Source organism: Etheostoma spectabile, chromosome 7, assembly GCF_008692095.1.
Source record: "Etheostoma spectabile isolate EspeVRDwgs_2016 chromosome 7, UIUC_Espe_1.0, whole genome shotgun sequence".
NCBI lineage: Eukaryota > Metazoa > Chordata > Actinopteri > Perciformes > Percidae > Etheostoma > Etheostoma spectabile.
The window spans coordinates 12,323,553-12,340,121 of NC_045739.1; the positions used below are offsets into that span (position 1 = coordinate 12,323,553).

General features: G+C 41.2%; 1 protein-coding gene across 5 annotated transcripts in view; it reads left to right on the forward strand.

Annotated features, from left to right (window-relative positions):
- The window catches only part of samd11 (sterile alpha motif domain containing 11), a 56,382-nt gene that overhangs the window by 6,787 nt on the left and 33,026 nt on the right, over positions 1-16,569 (forward strand). For all 5 annotated transcript variants that reach the window (XM_032522087.1, XM_032522092.1, XM_032522089.1 and 2 more), the window contains exons 3-4: positions 5,440-5,615; positions 16,430-16,539. In XM_032522087.1, coding sequence (XP_032377978.1) covers positions 5,440-5,615; positions 16,430-16,539 — 286 coding nt within the window. The remainder of the gene's footprint in view (positions 1-5,439; positions 5,616-16,429; positions 16,540-16,569) is intronic.

A 16,569-nucleotide genomic window follows, 5' to 3' on the forward strand; every position in this document is an offset into this window, starting at 1 on the left:
ACACACACACACACACACACACACACACACTCAATTTTATTTTACCAAGTACAAAGTACATTTGCACCTATAAGGAGTTTTACTTTAGGTTTGGTGCTTGATTTCTTGGCTAATTTATAGTTTCATTTCTGATGTCATGCATGTTCTTTGTACAATATGTATTGAATAATGCACATGATGCACCATATGGAGCCTGTCAGGTAGTATTTTCACATCAAAACAGAATCTGAACTTTAAAAGAAACATCTACCATTAGCTCTGAATGACGTCCTCAAACCAAAATATTTCCAAAACTTCAAAATAAACTGACTAAAAATATAAAGCCAAGATCTGTAGTGTTTTTTTGTGAGTAATATATCTTTAATGTACCCATCTTCATGGTGGGGTGTATGTTAACATGTACTGTGGTTGGAGATGCTCACTATGCAAAATGACATAAAAGATGTATCGAGTTTCTAAATTGTAATTTGAGAACAACAATACAAAACCCTGTTACAAATGTTTAACTAGTATTCACAGTATTATTTTATGCATTGTGTACTCTGCCATTGCAGATATGACATTATTATTTATAGGATATGCTTGAAAAATAAGTTGTCCTATTACATATAAACATGTACATGTGGTTTTTCAAAATAATAACCACCAGTACTAGTGTGTTTGTGTGCTTTTGGCAAGTGTATGTTTTTGGTGGAGGAACGTGTTATCATGTCATCATAGTATATGACTTGTCAGTTTTTCTGTGGCCTGCACAGCATAGTGTGCATTTATTACTTTCAGTATTTTGATTGTGAACATGCATCAGAAAGGTCATAGAGTGCAGCAGATGCAAATGGGTGTTTCTAAAAACAAACATGTCATGGCTAGTTGTGAAGAAAAAGAAAACACCAACATTATTTTTGGGATGACAGCAAAACAGCTTTCATGTCATAACTAACACAAAGTAAATGAGTTTTTATTAAGATGCGCTGTGAATTAATCAAAGCAAAAACAATGCTCACCAACTCAGTCTCTTTGTTTTCTTCTTGTTCTGTGGCACTAATAATAAGAGATTTTTCTACTGGCGACTACAAATCCTTAGACATTATTCTGCCCATCAAACACATCATATTATAAGTTATTATTGGGTTACTGGAAAAATCTGGTTACTGCAAATCATGTAAACACTTTAATCAACCTATACTTTAATCTGATTATTCACAGTAATCAGGTTTGCATACTGAGCGATCTCAATTTGACGAAAGCTGACAAACCTTGTAGCTAATCACCTTTCATGGTTGCATCTGTGAAAATGTCAAGACAGGTGAGTCGGAGATAAGGAGGTGAGACGAAACAAAGTAAAAAAAATGTCTTTCATGAAGAACTGGATCTCAGGCTTACACAAACATACAGCAGACCATTTTTGTTTGCCTTGTTTCAGAGCTCTTATGTGAGCATGGTAATGACCGCTTCATCCCCTCCCCTCCTCATGCTCATTTCTTTCCTCTCTCCTTCTCTGTCGTCTCCTCATTCCCCCTCCCTCTTCCCCCTAGTGCTCGCGCCAAGTCGGCCCGCCATCCCGCCTACACACACACACACACACACACACACACACACACACACACACACACACCACCATCTGCGAGGTAACGGCAGACAGGCGCGTGACTCATTAGCATTCGTCCCCCAGAGATCGCTGGGGGGCGCGGTCGAGAGAGAGAACGCCGCAGCTGCAGAATGTCAGGGCGGCTACCGCTGTGTGTGTGTGTGTGTGTGTGTGTGTGTAGTGTGTGTGTGTGTGTGTTGTGTGTGTGTGTGTGTGTGTGTGTGTGTGTTGGGGTTTGTGTGTGTGTGTGTGTGTGTGTGTGTGTGTGTGTGCGTGTGTGTGTGCGTATGTGTGGGTGTGTGCTTGCTAATGCTGGTTGGAGCCAGCGGCAGGGCACTGCACCTTTCAGGAAATAACGCATGGAGAAAGAAAGAAAACACACTTATTAGTCCTCTTTTTCCACAAAGAGCTCATTTAAAAATTGAAAATAAACTTGTTGTTGTTAAAACTGAAATAAATTTAGTGAGAAAACAGTAGACTGCCATGTATTGTTAGCTTGAATTTAAAGATTTTGCCGGCCAACTTGTAGCTGTGATATTAGCCTGCATTGTGTTTCAATACAAGACCATTTAGCTGTTGCATCTAAACCAAACCCTTGCCATAAAAATATGAAATCAGGATGCCATCAAACTTAGTTACTGACACTTATATGGCTGTGCCAGTGTCATTTTATATGGTAGACTGTTTTTATTAGTTTGTTCTATTTGTCTGTCTAGATTGTGTAATAAGTTGGTCAATGTGTCCCTATGCCTGTGCATTTGTATGTATGTGAATCTTTTTTTTTGCCTGTAAATGTGAAGCCCAGATATATTTCTTGGCTGCCTGACTGACAGAAAGCGTGGGAGGTGATATTCATAGAGGTGCCTTTAGTGGGACTTTTATGAGAGACTTTTTTCCATGGCTTAAAGGAGGTTGACCACACACAGTAAGGTTGCCTCAGTTATGTGCACACGTGCATGTTTGTGCGTGCATGTATGTGCATGTACGTGCCTAGGCGTTCAGGCGCCCTTCCTTTGAGCGCTCCTACGTTGGCTGCCAGGGGTGTGCTTTGCTTTGTGTTTTGTTTCGGAGAGCCCTCCCCCGTGCTGCGGAAGTGTTGCCGGAAGCAGTGGGAGCTCACCCCCAGTTCTGCGTCAGTGCCACTAAAGAAAGAATTGGGGCTTTCCGGGAGTAGAGAAGAGGGAGGGGGGGCTGTCAGCCTGGGTATGTCACGGCCATGTGGGTGGTTGTCTACACGCTCACACACACTCACACAGCCTCAGTCACGACTGGTCTTAGACAAACTATTCTTGTATACACTATTTTGCTGGCATGCTCCAAGTGAAATCCCCTGCTTTGGAGGGGAATTCTAAGGAACAGGTGTGTGTGTCTGTGTGTGTCAGACTGCATGTGTTTGTGTGTGTACTGTAGGTGATTAGGGAAGTGCGCACGTGCAATATTTGTGTGTTTTCCCTGTCGATGGGAAGGTGGAGGTGGAGAGTTATTATTTAACACGTGTGTGTCTGACGGATGTACCTGTGGTTGCATCCATGGAAATATGTTGTTCTGGCGTGTTGTTGTGCCCCTGTTCCCCCCGCTAACCTCTAATGCACCCTGATGGAGCTCCAGCACTAACTTCCTACAGTGAGGCCTTGTGTGGAAGTAGCAGAAGTATCAGAAACTGATCCACTGTCCTCAAACGCTGGTGCAGAACTTGTAGAAAGCTCCAACAGGAAAGAATAAAGGAAGAAAAACCTCTTTTCTGGCAAGGCATGATAAAAAAGAGAAAGGAGGGAAATGTGCAGAACTCTGGCCTGCTCATCCTGGGGGATGTTTTCATCTTTCTCTGTCTTCCACCCCCCCAACTCTTTTTAATGTCTGCCATTTGAGAGACTCCAGAGGGGCTGCACCTGTTTGCCTCTTGGCTAGAATCCCCCAAATCCCTCCTCCTGCCCCCGCCTGCCACTCATGCTGCCGCACATCCTAGGATGGAACGAGGGAAGGAGAGAGTGGGGAGGAGTGGTGGAGAGTGTGGTTGCGTGTAGTGGAAGGGATTGCTGGAGGGCTTAAAGGCGTCCGGGAGTAAGAGCAGAGATCTAGGCACAGACAGAAAAAAAGAGGGGAACATAGTTTCAAATCCAAGTCCACTCCACACCGGACAGACTTACTTCTGTGGAGCTTTCTCTCTCTCATGTTTGGACTCACCATATTCTCTTTCATTTCTGTATTTTTTCTCTCACCTTTTTTCTTCTCTCTTCTGCACAAACCCACAACTTCTCTCCCTCTCTTCCCTATTAACTTTCTCCTCAGCCTATCCTTCTCTTGCTTTTCTCCAATTTCTTCCCCTGGTTCAATCTCTCCATCTCCAATCTTCTACAAATCTTTCCCTTCTTTTTCCCCCTCCTCCCTTCTCACTGTGATAGGACCATGTTAATCTGCAGTGACCTCTTCAGGTCACATTAAAGGTCGCCCAACTTCACTTCCTAACGCCCCTAGGGCCGTTCTCTCCTCTTTATCCCTTCTTTTCTCTGCTTACTCCTGGCAACTTTGGAGCAAAATAAACACTCAATTCATCAACCAACTTTTCTCCCAATCCTTTGGGAGTAGAAAAGTATGGCAATGTGACTTCTGTGTTTGGTTTTGGTTAAAGAAACAGCTTGTTTCAAAAAGAAGTTACTCTGTTTTCTGCTGATCTGAGTATTGGAAGATTTTTTTCAGTTTTACTGCATAATGTATTCACTGAGTACACACGACTTTATGATGGCTTAATGGAGGCTTTACGTTACAGTTTATGTTGTTTTGATTTCAGTGTGTAGCTCATGGACACTGACCGTTTCTTGCTGGAAGCTTGTAAATTTTAGGTTCTGATGAAGATATTTTACAATATTTTGTGGTAAATTAATTAATGCTGTGGATTGAAAACTCTGATGTATTTACACGTGTGTCAGATGATCAAGTACCTCTTTATTGAGACCGCCCGTCATGTTACAAATGTCTTTGAACTGATTTAAAACTGGATGTTATTTAACACTACTACCGGTAATTATTTGAAGTAGGTGTTGTTACAACTGGCTCACTTCCTCCCGGACACTAAGGTGTCCTTGGCCAAGCCCCCTCATTCTGACATTTCTCCATTTGTGCATGTCCTGAGCATGTTTGCACGTGTGTATTTCAGGCCTGTGTGTAATGTGTGTATCTAACTACAGAGTGAAACAATTGTAATTTCCCTTGCAGGATTGATAAAGTATGTCAAATCCAAATCAATTTGAATTCAAAATAGTTTTTCCTCATACAGTTGAAGCATCCTAACTGTTTAGTTCAATTTGCATCCTTATATTATCGCTTGGAGTGGCAGAGGCTGGACGTTTGAACATTTATCCATTGCGTTGCACAAACTTTTAAAACTGTTTATCCATCATTTTTAGCTCACTATTTAAACTTCTCTGCACACTTTCTAACTAGTTTTTACGTATGTTTAATGTTAGGCATTCAAATCGATCAAATTGCAATCTCTAGAGCTACTCCAAAATCTTTCCACATCCCCCCTGGCAGCTGCAGAAGGTAACTCCTGGGGTACATGTACCCCTGGTTTGTAATTACTGATTTAATGAATTTTTTTACAGGTGTTTAATAAGCAGGATAATGGTACACAAAATAGATGGTCAATACTACAAAATGAAACTAAGATCCCTTGATGTTAGAGTCTTAAATTCATCCTGTATGTACTTTTGCAAAGAGAACTCAACGTGTTGCAATTTACAAAAATGACCAAATGACCAAAAAAAAAAAGGCTTCATATGGGTTAAGCATAAGCAAAGCTATATATGAATCTTGTTGCTAAAGTGTCTCTTTTTTCTTTGTGCCTTGTTGTGCAGAACCGAGGGCGCTTGGCTGAGAAACGCACCATCCCCCTCCCCCCTAACCGGGTGCCCAAGAAGGAGCTGGCCTCCATCTTCAGCAGTGACGACAGTGAAGGCAGCGAGCGTGCCAGTGGGGATCATGCCCACATCAAACAGGAGGACGAGTTGCATTACAGTATCATGAGAAAAAGGTGAGGCCCCTTTGACTTTTATGGCCATGGTTCATGTCATTCTTATAGCAGTTAACATTTAATTTTTTTTAGCGGCAGCACGCTGGCTCACTGGTTAGCACTTCTAACTCACAGCAAGAAGGTTCTGAGTTTGACGCCAGGTTGTTCAGGGCCTTTCTGTGTGGAGTTTTCAAATTGCATAGGCTATTATTGTGCCATAAGTTGTAGTAAAATAGCAAAGAAATGAAAGAAAATATAATACTGGCCTCTTAGAGTTCACATTTGTTAGAACTGATTAATAGTAAAAAGTCCTTCTGTTTTGTCAGATTCTGGCTAAATGCAGAAGGATGCAACATTTGTTCAAATGACACCTCAAATGTGTGTGTATTATTTCCATCAAAAGTGATTTTAGGATAATTTTGAGGTGTTAAAAGCTAATTTTGAGATGAACAGAACTGTGTTTTAAAAATAAACGTACAGCTTTTGCCTTGGAATGTCTAATGGAAGGATGTGTGCTGAGCTTTGAAAGTGTTAATTGGTTTGTTGGTTTGCGTTTTGTTGCTTCTGCCAAGTCTCAGTGTATCTGTCTTAACTTGATTGAAAGAGTCACCTGAGTCATCACTTTATGCTTCATCCCGTGCTGAGCTTGGGAGCGGTTTGATCACAGTGTTTGAGACAAAACAGTAATTCATTCAGATTCAAGTCATTGCATCTTCATGTCATGTAGCTTTTGCAGCTTGTGTGTAAAGAATGTTTTGAAAAGTTTATGAAATAACTAGCTTTAGAATCCATAGTTCTTGTGATATACATCTGTTTTTTTTAAAGCACAATTAACAGTTTAAAAATGATTTAGAGCAGACAAAATGAAATGAGTGGAAAACACAAATAGACTTGGTGATACAGACTAAAATTAATAAGACGAAGTACTACATATACAAAAGCATTTAAAACAATGCACAGTTCGGCATCTATCTGTAAACAGTCAATCTCTGGATCCTCATCTGTCACACTATTGTCTTGTTATTTTAATGAAATCAGGAGAAAAGCAAAGTACTTGACAGGAATATCTGTTTTGTTTCAGTATAGCCATTGTTACAGTAATTTTGAGAAATAATTGGCATCGAACCATAATAAAAACTTGAAGGACACTCGGAGAGCACAGACCGCCGCCGAGGCCATGCCCTATCTTGCAGTGTAACAAAAGTAACAAATGATTAGTTTATCCACCCCTTGATTTGGATCTGCGCCAATATTTAATAGGTTCTTCATGAAAATCAGGCCAGTGGTTTTTCTGTAATCCTGTTGACAAACAAACATGTATGTATTAAGAATGCAGTTAAAATGTTTTCAGAAATGTCAGTGGTTTATTTGTAAAATCAATCAACTTCTCATTTTAGTGTAAATCAGTAAATGGCTGTTTGACTAACTGACAGAGGAGAGTGCTCAGGAGTTGTATGCACATTTGATTGTGTTTGTCATAAAAATGTGGACTGCATTTACTAAAAGTTATTCATGTATTCAAGCCACTAGAGCCAGTCCCACAATGAGCTTTCCTTAGTATGTGCCATTTCTGAGTCTGCTAGCTTTTGTGGAGGGGGGGGGGGGGGGGGGGGGGGAGGTGGAGGCTGGAGTTGTGGCCTTGACCAAGTGCCACTTTGCTTGTTTGAAAGCCATGATGTCTCTCTCCCATGGGTGGGCCAAATTCTCTGGACGGGCAGAGCAGATAAAGGGGAGGTTACCTTGCCCCTTATGACCTCATTAGGAGCAAGATTCCAGATCGGCCCATCTGACCTTTTATTTTCTCAAAGGCATGGCAGGATACCCAGGACTCGGTTTACACCTATCGCCATTTCTAGCCAATGGGGAACCATATAGGCAGGCTGGGGGAACTCATATTAATGTTAAAAAAAAACTCATAAAGTGAAATTTCCATGCCATTGGACCGTTAAGAAGAATCAAATAGGCTCGGAGGACTGTGCTCCCTCTCTCTGATGGCATACTCTCTGCTTTGTTAGGAACATGAACTAAAAAAAGATGGGACTATACTTTTTTTGAATTAGATACTTTTACGATCAGTACTTTGATCAATTTGAAGTGACAGAAATTAAGACATTTCTAATCTGGAATAAACATCACATGGATTTGTGATTACTTGGTATGTACATGACAGGCTATAGGCAGATATAATACAGAAGCTTGATTACCCTCAGAAGTCTCCAGCTGTATTATAAGCAGTTTGTACAACCTCATTACAGGAGGGGATGTTTTTCATGTCTTGAGACTTGCGTGTGACACAGCGGACAGCACAGCAACTGTGAAGCTTTAAATGGATCCACTAACCTCATTTAAGAGGGCTTCCCCTCCCCCTGACACTTGTGCCGCTGGCGTGTTAAGATGATAATGAATTTAAAGAACACTTATGACTAATATGTCAGGCTTTTACCCTTTGAAAGGCGACGGACTCGCCGGAGCCGCAGCTCCGGTCTGTCCTGGGCATCCGTCTCAGCCCTGCTTTATCCCCCAGTGCGGGTCTGGTCGAATGGGATAATGGGATGTCCAATCACGGAAATGTGATTTCCATTGACCGCAGCTTCGTAAGTGAGTCGTAGAAGGGTCTTAACAAATTGAATTTGGCCAATGGATGTGAAAAATACAGGGCCTCTGTATACATGTGTGAGCATATCTGTGCTGTCTCATCCACACATCATCAAGGCTGGCGGCAGCAACGTGTCTCACCTATTTGGTTGATGCCACTTACCAATTGTAACTACACTTTAATCTACATGGGGACATCAAAGCGGCATGTGTCAATTATTTAGCATTATGCTAATGCAGCAAATTAACTTTAGGTGGCATTACATTTTCAGTGCATATTATATAGTGACTTTTTGTAACATTAGAGATGATTGGTGAGTTGGGTCCGGTAGCTGGTTTTGCATGAAGAGGATTTGCTAAATCCTGAATGCATCAAATGCTACGCAACCAACACAACACAATGCTCCAGCAGGAATGTGACCCAAAATTTGGGAGAAATTTACACCATTTGCGACTAAGATCACAGCCATCCCTGACTTAGCATGTGGCTTACATGTGGCAGGGTATGCCACATAAACAGTGCAGTAGCGTGCCTGCCTTGAACAGATGACCATATATGGCAAACTTGCTCAGTACGACATTATTTGGAATCAAGAGTAGAAAAAACTGTTGAATCCGGAGCGTTCAGAACAGTGGGAAATCTCAGGTTCTCCTTAAAGTGATTTCTTTTAAATACATCAATAAACCTCATTTTTTGAAGCTTTGGCCAAGTTTAACATGAACATCCGACATTGAACATTATACAGTATATATGACAGAAAAGCATAAAAGGTCTCCTTTAATATTTGCCACCTTTACAGACAATAAGTTTACTTGGTGCTCCACAGATCTGCGGTTGTCCGTATATACAGCAGCTCCCTGGGGTCTAGTCTAGTGTGGCTCCAGTGAAACACAAAGGAACTGAAAGGTAGAAACAAATGTAGTTTTGTTATCACCGTAGTGTATTCCCTTGGTATCAGTGCTGCAGATTGTTTGTGTCTGACTTTGTTAACACTGATTTATAGATTTCATCTCAGGGACTAAATATTTGATAGCGTTAACATCTGATTTTAATGTCTTACTCAAGGGTAAAACAAAGCTTACCTTAGTGTTTGTTTCAGTTGGCCGTAGATAACAAGGCTTTGATTGAAAAGTGCTGACTGAGAGTCTGGGTAATTACCCGGCAACTACCGTGGATTTTATAAGTTACACCCACTGACGTCTGCCGTTCAGCCTTCGCCTTGTTGTAGAAAAAACCACCCTGCCCATTATTAACATTCACCATAACAAACAAAGGCAATTTCACTGTTTTTCAATCATGCATGAGGCCATTTGCTACTTGATCACTTACATATGCAAATGCTGCCTTCTACAAAAGTATAAAACATACCAAGCTGTTTGGTTTAACGTAGTCTGACTGTCAAAGGCTACCACTGGGCCTCCTCATATAAGGGCCATCTTGTCTTGTGCTTATCCACTCAGCAGGGAGTAAAGCTGATTGAAATAAGCAACATACTGAATTCAACATAACCTACAATCCTATCTAATTGGTTTTGGACCGGCATCTTTGTCCTCAGCAGCAAGGCTGAAGTTGGAGTCATTGTGGGCGTAATTTTGATAGACCTGGTTATTGCCTTGAACTGTTGTCCGCTTGATTATGCAGACGCCAGTGAAATGTTGAGGCAGTGTTGGTGCTCATTGAGAAACAACTATAGTGTGATTGCTGCAAGTTCATGCTGATAGGAGGCTGATTTGTGAAATTACAAGCAAACAGAAGCTTAAGTTGATAAATATTTAGAAGAATCTGATATTACTTACTATCAGTGTTTTTTCGGTTTCCAGCCCACCTCTCTGTATGAATACAGATCTTTTCATGGAGCAGCGTTGGCTCATATTTATGATACGAGAGACAGAGCTGCTGTCGCACGGACAGTTTCATTTGTAAGTGCATCTGGAGGAACGCTCGAGAAACAGCAACTTTAAATTCATTAGGATTATTTCAGAAGCTAAAGGTCTAGTTCTGTTTCCCCTGTCAAGTTTATTCAGTTTACAAGAACAAGAACAAACACAAACAAACAAACAAACAACCCCTCACCCCCCCTCCCCAAAAGGATGCTCCAATATTTTGAAGTAGGTATACAAGATCAGTCACATTCCAATATCACATTATTCACATAATCTAGATAACTACAGTTAGTTTTGCTGCTTAAACGTCCGACGATATCAGCTGTAGTGGCATTACTGCACTTATGGAAACGTTAAGAAGCAGCCTTTCCAATCATTACAGTAAATCGTTACAGAAAACATTTATATATTAATACATCATTCAAAAATCAATGTAGCCTGCAGGGACTGCCGAATGGTAGTGAAATGTCCACGTGGGTCTCTAAATCGAAAATAATTCATTCAGGTGGGTGGAAGGTGGAAGATATAAAGCTTACAGGCAGATTCAGATGAAGAGCTGATCCACACTTTAATAATAGAGAGTGTATTTGTGTGTAGGCTCTATAATATATAGGATATTACGTGTGTGTGTGTGTGTGTGTGTGTGTGTGTGTGTGTGTGTGTGTGAAATACAACAAATTAAAATGTCTGACCCCCGTACATTCTTATCACATTCAGCCACTTTGTGAATTGAATTCAAAGAAACTAAAGAAGTTGTCATGAACACTTCTGCTTCTCTGACAGAGAACATAAAATACAGTGTCTGAAAACACAATGAACAGCTGATGCAGTTGTGCTCCACGTCATATTTATTTGACGTTGCTTTTAATGACTCCCCCAAGGCAGGGATGTCTTGTGTTTGTTAAATGCCTGTCGCCTCGACTCCTCTCTCCTCAAGTCTCTTCCTCGACTCCTTGGCTTGAATATCCTGTGGGCGGGACTAAGACTTAAGGAGAGGAATCGAGAAGAGGAATTGGGGATGCACAAACTAGGAATTGGGAAAGGGCTACTGATGCTGAGTTAGCTACTGTATGCCTATTGCATTTGACATTTTGTCCTCTGGCTTTATTGAACAACTGTGTCATTGCCTTATGCCAGTAAGAGGTTACGGACAGCATGAAATTACTGGAAATGGCTTTCCGCTAAAGCACTAATTAGTGAGCTTGGAGGTTTTATAGCTTTCTAGAGGATTTTTCCACTTAAACAATTTTTGGCCTTGTTTACACGCGTTTACCATGGCAACAGAGTTACAGCAATTTAATAGTTGATTGGGTGTTGGCTAGCAACGAGACGTTTGTTGTTTCCACATAGAGCTGTGTTTTGTCTGTTAACTTCTTATCAAAACACAGGATCAACTAAAAGATGGTCAGCAGTGTTCCAACAATTTAGTCTCAGATTTGGCTTGTGCTTGAAGCGGGAGGCTCATCATTTCCACATGTAAAGAACACAATGTTTACCATTCATGTTCTGTTAAACAGTATGTTGTAATCAGCTGAATATATTAAGTGTTTTGGCCTTTCATACATTATCTACAGTACAACAGTGTGCTCTTTGAAAGCTTAAAAGATCACACATCACACTGTAAAGGCAACGGATCATTTTATTTTTTCATCAACATGGTGGACTTACCGTATTCTATTTCCATTGTACTTTTCCTCCCTTGGCTGCTTTATCGACCTCATGTCAGTCTATACAGCAGACGAAAAACAAGGGGAAGTGAAGCCCAAGTGAAGCCAGGCTACTCTTACTTATTTATGTATCTATTTCTGTATTTATTCATCACCCCCTCTGCTTGCAGAGTTCCCAGTTGCGGGTTGCCTTTTGATCCAACTGTGAACGGCATGATAATTGTATTGCCATTGCTCGTAGGAATCAGACAAAACATAAGTGTATACGTAACAAATCCATATTCCTGCTTTAAGCTTTACGTGCCTAAAGCATAGGTATTTCCTTAAATGAAAGGCTTGCAATACATTGTTTTTCCTGCAGCGCATCAGAGAAACTTTACTCATTCCTTTTTTTCTCAGCATGTTGCCCAAGTCCATATCTTACCATGCTGGGGTTGTTGAATATTACATATTGCCTGTTAGTATTTGAATGTTGCTGTGGGCCACCTTCACAGGTAGAGTGTGTGTTCTTTGGGCTTTTGTCTTGACAGCAGAGGAGGTTACACAGTATACCTGCAAGCACCAGATGTTACACAGCGCTTGTGACCTGTCTCTTTCTCTTGCTCTCTGTCTCTCCTCCTCCACCTTCACATCCCTGCTGTCTGTCTGTCAGCACTTTCCCAGTGGTGGTGTGAGACATGGCGTCAGAGTGCCTGGGCTGCCAGCTTCTGCCAGCTCACGCTGTGACCTCCAGCCCTGCCACCTCAGCTCTGCGTGCCAATGCCACAGCAGGTCACTACTGGGCATTTATACTGAGTCGACAGCCTTTGCCAGGAGATGAGTTTTTTCATGTTGTTTGGACCATTTTGAATAGTAACGTCTATTGTAATGGTAGAAGGGACCACAACCTTTTCTTAACAGAAGAAAGACTCCCAACAATTGATCTGACAGACATTTTTTTCTATGGCATCGTTTTTTTCAATGGCATTTTTATATGGTTTTATGGGGACCCATGTTTCAACAATACAGTTGTGTTCAGTAAATAGCAGTGTGTTTAAAAAACTGAATAATGCTCAAAATCTTTAGACTAGCTTTTAATACCAAAATATAAATGCATTGGGAACACTGCACATTCAATTCCAAATCAAAACATGACCAGAATTGATTAAGTTTGTGTTAAACCTTTACAGAAAGTGAAGAAAAATTAATATTAGGCTGTTATTAGCAGTATCATTAGCAAACTCAAACATTTACTGTATGAACTGAAACATGTGTCAAAGGTTTGCTTTACTTTGAATCACTGCACTAATATTTAGTTGCATAACCATTATTTCTGAGAACTGCTTCACATCTGTGTTGCATGGAGTCGACCAACTTCTGGCACCTGTGAACAGGTATTCCAGCTCAGGATGATTGAACTACATTCCACAATTCCTCTGCATTACTGGGTTTTTCCTCAGAAACAGCATTTTTGATGTCACCCCACGAGTGTTCTATGGGATTGAGGTCCGGGGATTGGGCTGGCCACTCCATAACATCCATCTTGTTCATCTGGAACCAGGACGTTGCTCACTGGTGTGTTTTGGGTCATTGTCTTGTTGAAAGACCCATTTCAAAGGCCTTTCCTCATCAGCATAAGGCAACATGACCTCTTCAAATTATTTGATGTATTAAAACTGATCCATGATCCCTGGTATACGATAAATAGGCCCAACACCACAGTATGAGAAACATCCCCATAACATGATTTTTGAACCACCATGCTTTACTGTCTCTACAGTGTACTGTGGCTTGAATTCAGTGCATGGGGGTCGTCGGACAAACTGTCTGCGGCCCCTAGACCCAAAATATTATTTATGAGGTTAGTGATGTTTAACTGCTATTATTTTGAACACAACTGTACATGCTTTATTTCACATTACTGTAAAAAGTATTCACAACGTATTGTAAGACTGAGTACCACGGACTATGATAAGTGTATTTTAAATGCATAGACTAGAAGCATTAGAAGTAAACGGCATTAGAAATGAAGTCTAAAATGTGTATGAAATGCATTGAGAAAAAGTATCAAAAGTGTTACAAGAATCAAATGCTTCATCAGATTCTTGGTTGTTTCCCTTTCCTAGTCTTTCATCCGATATATCCCTACCTAAAACAGTTATTAACTTTAGGCAAACTTCATTTACTACAGATTAAAAAAGCGGTTCAGACATGTTTATTTTCCCCAAACTCAGGTAATGAAAAACGTATTGTTTTGGTATGAGCACCTCAACTCTGGTACCAATATCTAAAACTTTAAATTAATAGCCAGCCCTAGTACAAATTTGATTAGTTACCCAGACTGTGGCATCATTCAGTAATGTTGGATACCAGTAGTATTCATGACAGATGTTGAGTATTAACACATATTAGTCATCCCAATGTCTGGGTCAGTGTGTCTGTCCTGTGACTGAAGATGAGAAGTGTTTATTGACCAGTTTAGGGATGAGCTGAGGATGAGATGATTGTCTCCGGCATACCTGGGTGATAAGAAGGCAGCTCATGTCCTTCTTTGCTATCAGGCCCAACAGCCACAATACAACTCCCCTCCATTGTCTTCAAGGCCCCCGTCCTTCCCAGCTAACCCTGGCCTTAGGAGCTCCTTAGGGAGCGCTGACTCAGGTGACTGGGTTTTAAACACACACCCCTCCCTCTTCATCTTCTGTGGCTTGAGTATGACCTTCCCTCCACCCAGAGAAAGACTGGGAGAGGGGGTTGAGGGAGGGCAGAGGTGGGTGGGGATAGGGCTAGGCCCTCATTAGCCCAAGCTGAGGCGGGACAGCTCAGGAAAAATGCGCTAATTACCCCACTAACAATGTCCTTGCCTTAATGGCTTATAGCGGCCACTTCGCCACGGGATAATAATCCCATCACCTCTTTGAGAAGTTCAGGATGGCATTATCATGATCACTTTAAATGATGGGCAGAGGGTGGTGTTATAACCAAGCTAGCTGGTTGATGGATTGGGCTGCAGTTTCTCAAATTATTACAGTATATGATTTTAAGCACTATTTAAAAAAAAAAAAAAAAAACTGCATTTCTTTTCTTTTTGAAGAAAACCATTGGGCTCTCAGACACAAATTGCTACTCATTTTAGCAAGTTACACTCTAAAAAAAAAAATCTATCATTAGTCTAAAAAGTTTGCAGTCACAGTCCAATCAAGCCTCTCCTTGCTTAGCAACCAGTGGTGATTGTTTTGTCTGAGTCTGTTTTCTGAGTCATTAGTTATCTGTGACTGAAAGGTGACTGGTGAAGCTAGCATGGCCAGCATTAGGCCCTCCACACTTTCCTTCATCTTTTCTGTTAGCGTGTGGAAAACAGCTTGGCGACCGACAGCCTGACATTACAGCAGGAGCCTGTAATCATGGGACTGTAAAAACCCAAATCCAGCAGCCGCAAACAGTGTGGCCTCGTCATAGTGGTGGCAGCTAAGAACCATTCACTGCTTCTGTCCCATAAACTGTGCTTGCTGTGTCATACCAGACCCCCTTCATAGAGGATTCTGCTTTCAATAAAGTTGCCAGTTAAGCCTAAAAGCAAGATTCCCGCTGACACGAGAGGATGCTGATGCCATCAATCTGACATGTTTAAATACTGCATGTTTTTAGGCTTATTTTGTAGATAAAATTATAGAAAACATGACGTTTCCTATTCTTTTTGGCTTTGGACCTCTCTTCCATGTAGCATTATGTCACAGTCATTCAACAATAAATGATATTTAGAGTGTATCCTAACAAATATTCAGCCTTTTACCTCTCCTACTCTACAAGCTGTTTGCCATTACACTGTGACTATACTGCATGGCTGCTATGCTCCTCTCAAACTCCAAGCGCCAATTTCCTATCATTATGCCATTTAATGCGATCAGAATGGTAATCAGATTGTAAATGAAATAGTTGTTTGGGTCTATTGGTCTGGGGAGGTTAGAAAGGCGGCTGGTGGAGCCTTTGGAAGGCCAGAGTGGCTCCAACCAGATAGTCCTAATCTGTAAACCCTCCTCCTGCTTCTCCTTTGGGTGCAGAAGGGAAGGGCAGTTTGAGAGAGTCCTGTGGACAGTTAACTGTCGTGAAGGACCTCCTGTTGAAGTGTAGGTATGACAATAGAAAACACAACCTAAAGCCCAGTGTCATATAACAGATTAATTGTGCTGTCTTTTAGCTATTACATTCCTAATTAGTAAGTAAGACCTGTTTATGGCTTGATGGCTATTTTGTTCATCATCTGTCTTTTCAAATGATTCAATTGCATATTTCTCTAAAACAACAGTTAGTGGCCCGGTTTAAAAAAAAGCAATAATCACGTTTTAAGCTTCTAAACTACTTACGAGTTGTGAATATGTTCGTTAATACATCTTAGCGTGTGGAAGATGAGTAGGGATGAGACCCAAAAGTGCTGGATGCGGTAGTCTGTCAGAGTGTATTACACACCTCAGAGCTAAGAGCCAGTTGACAGCCACTTGTAGCTGCTGACTCTGTGTGGAGCTATTCATTTTAGAGAGATGTCTAGATGGGAGATTTCTCTGGTAAGTAGTGTGTGAAATAGTAATAATTTATGAGCTGCGCTATCACGCACCTGTTTGGATTGCGTTGTGGAATTAAGTTTATTTGGGGCTGCATTTTAAATGTGTTTATCCTTTCTTTTCTTTGTGTGTATTTGTGTGTGTGTTACAGTCGTGACAGTGACCTCTCTACAATCATTTCCAACCTGCACCACACCAGACAGCACGGCATGCCCGAGGGCCAATCAGCCTCTGACCACAACACCAGTACTGGACACACAGGTAGGAGATTGTGTGTGTGTGTGTGTGTGT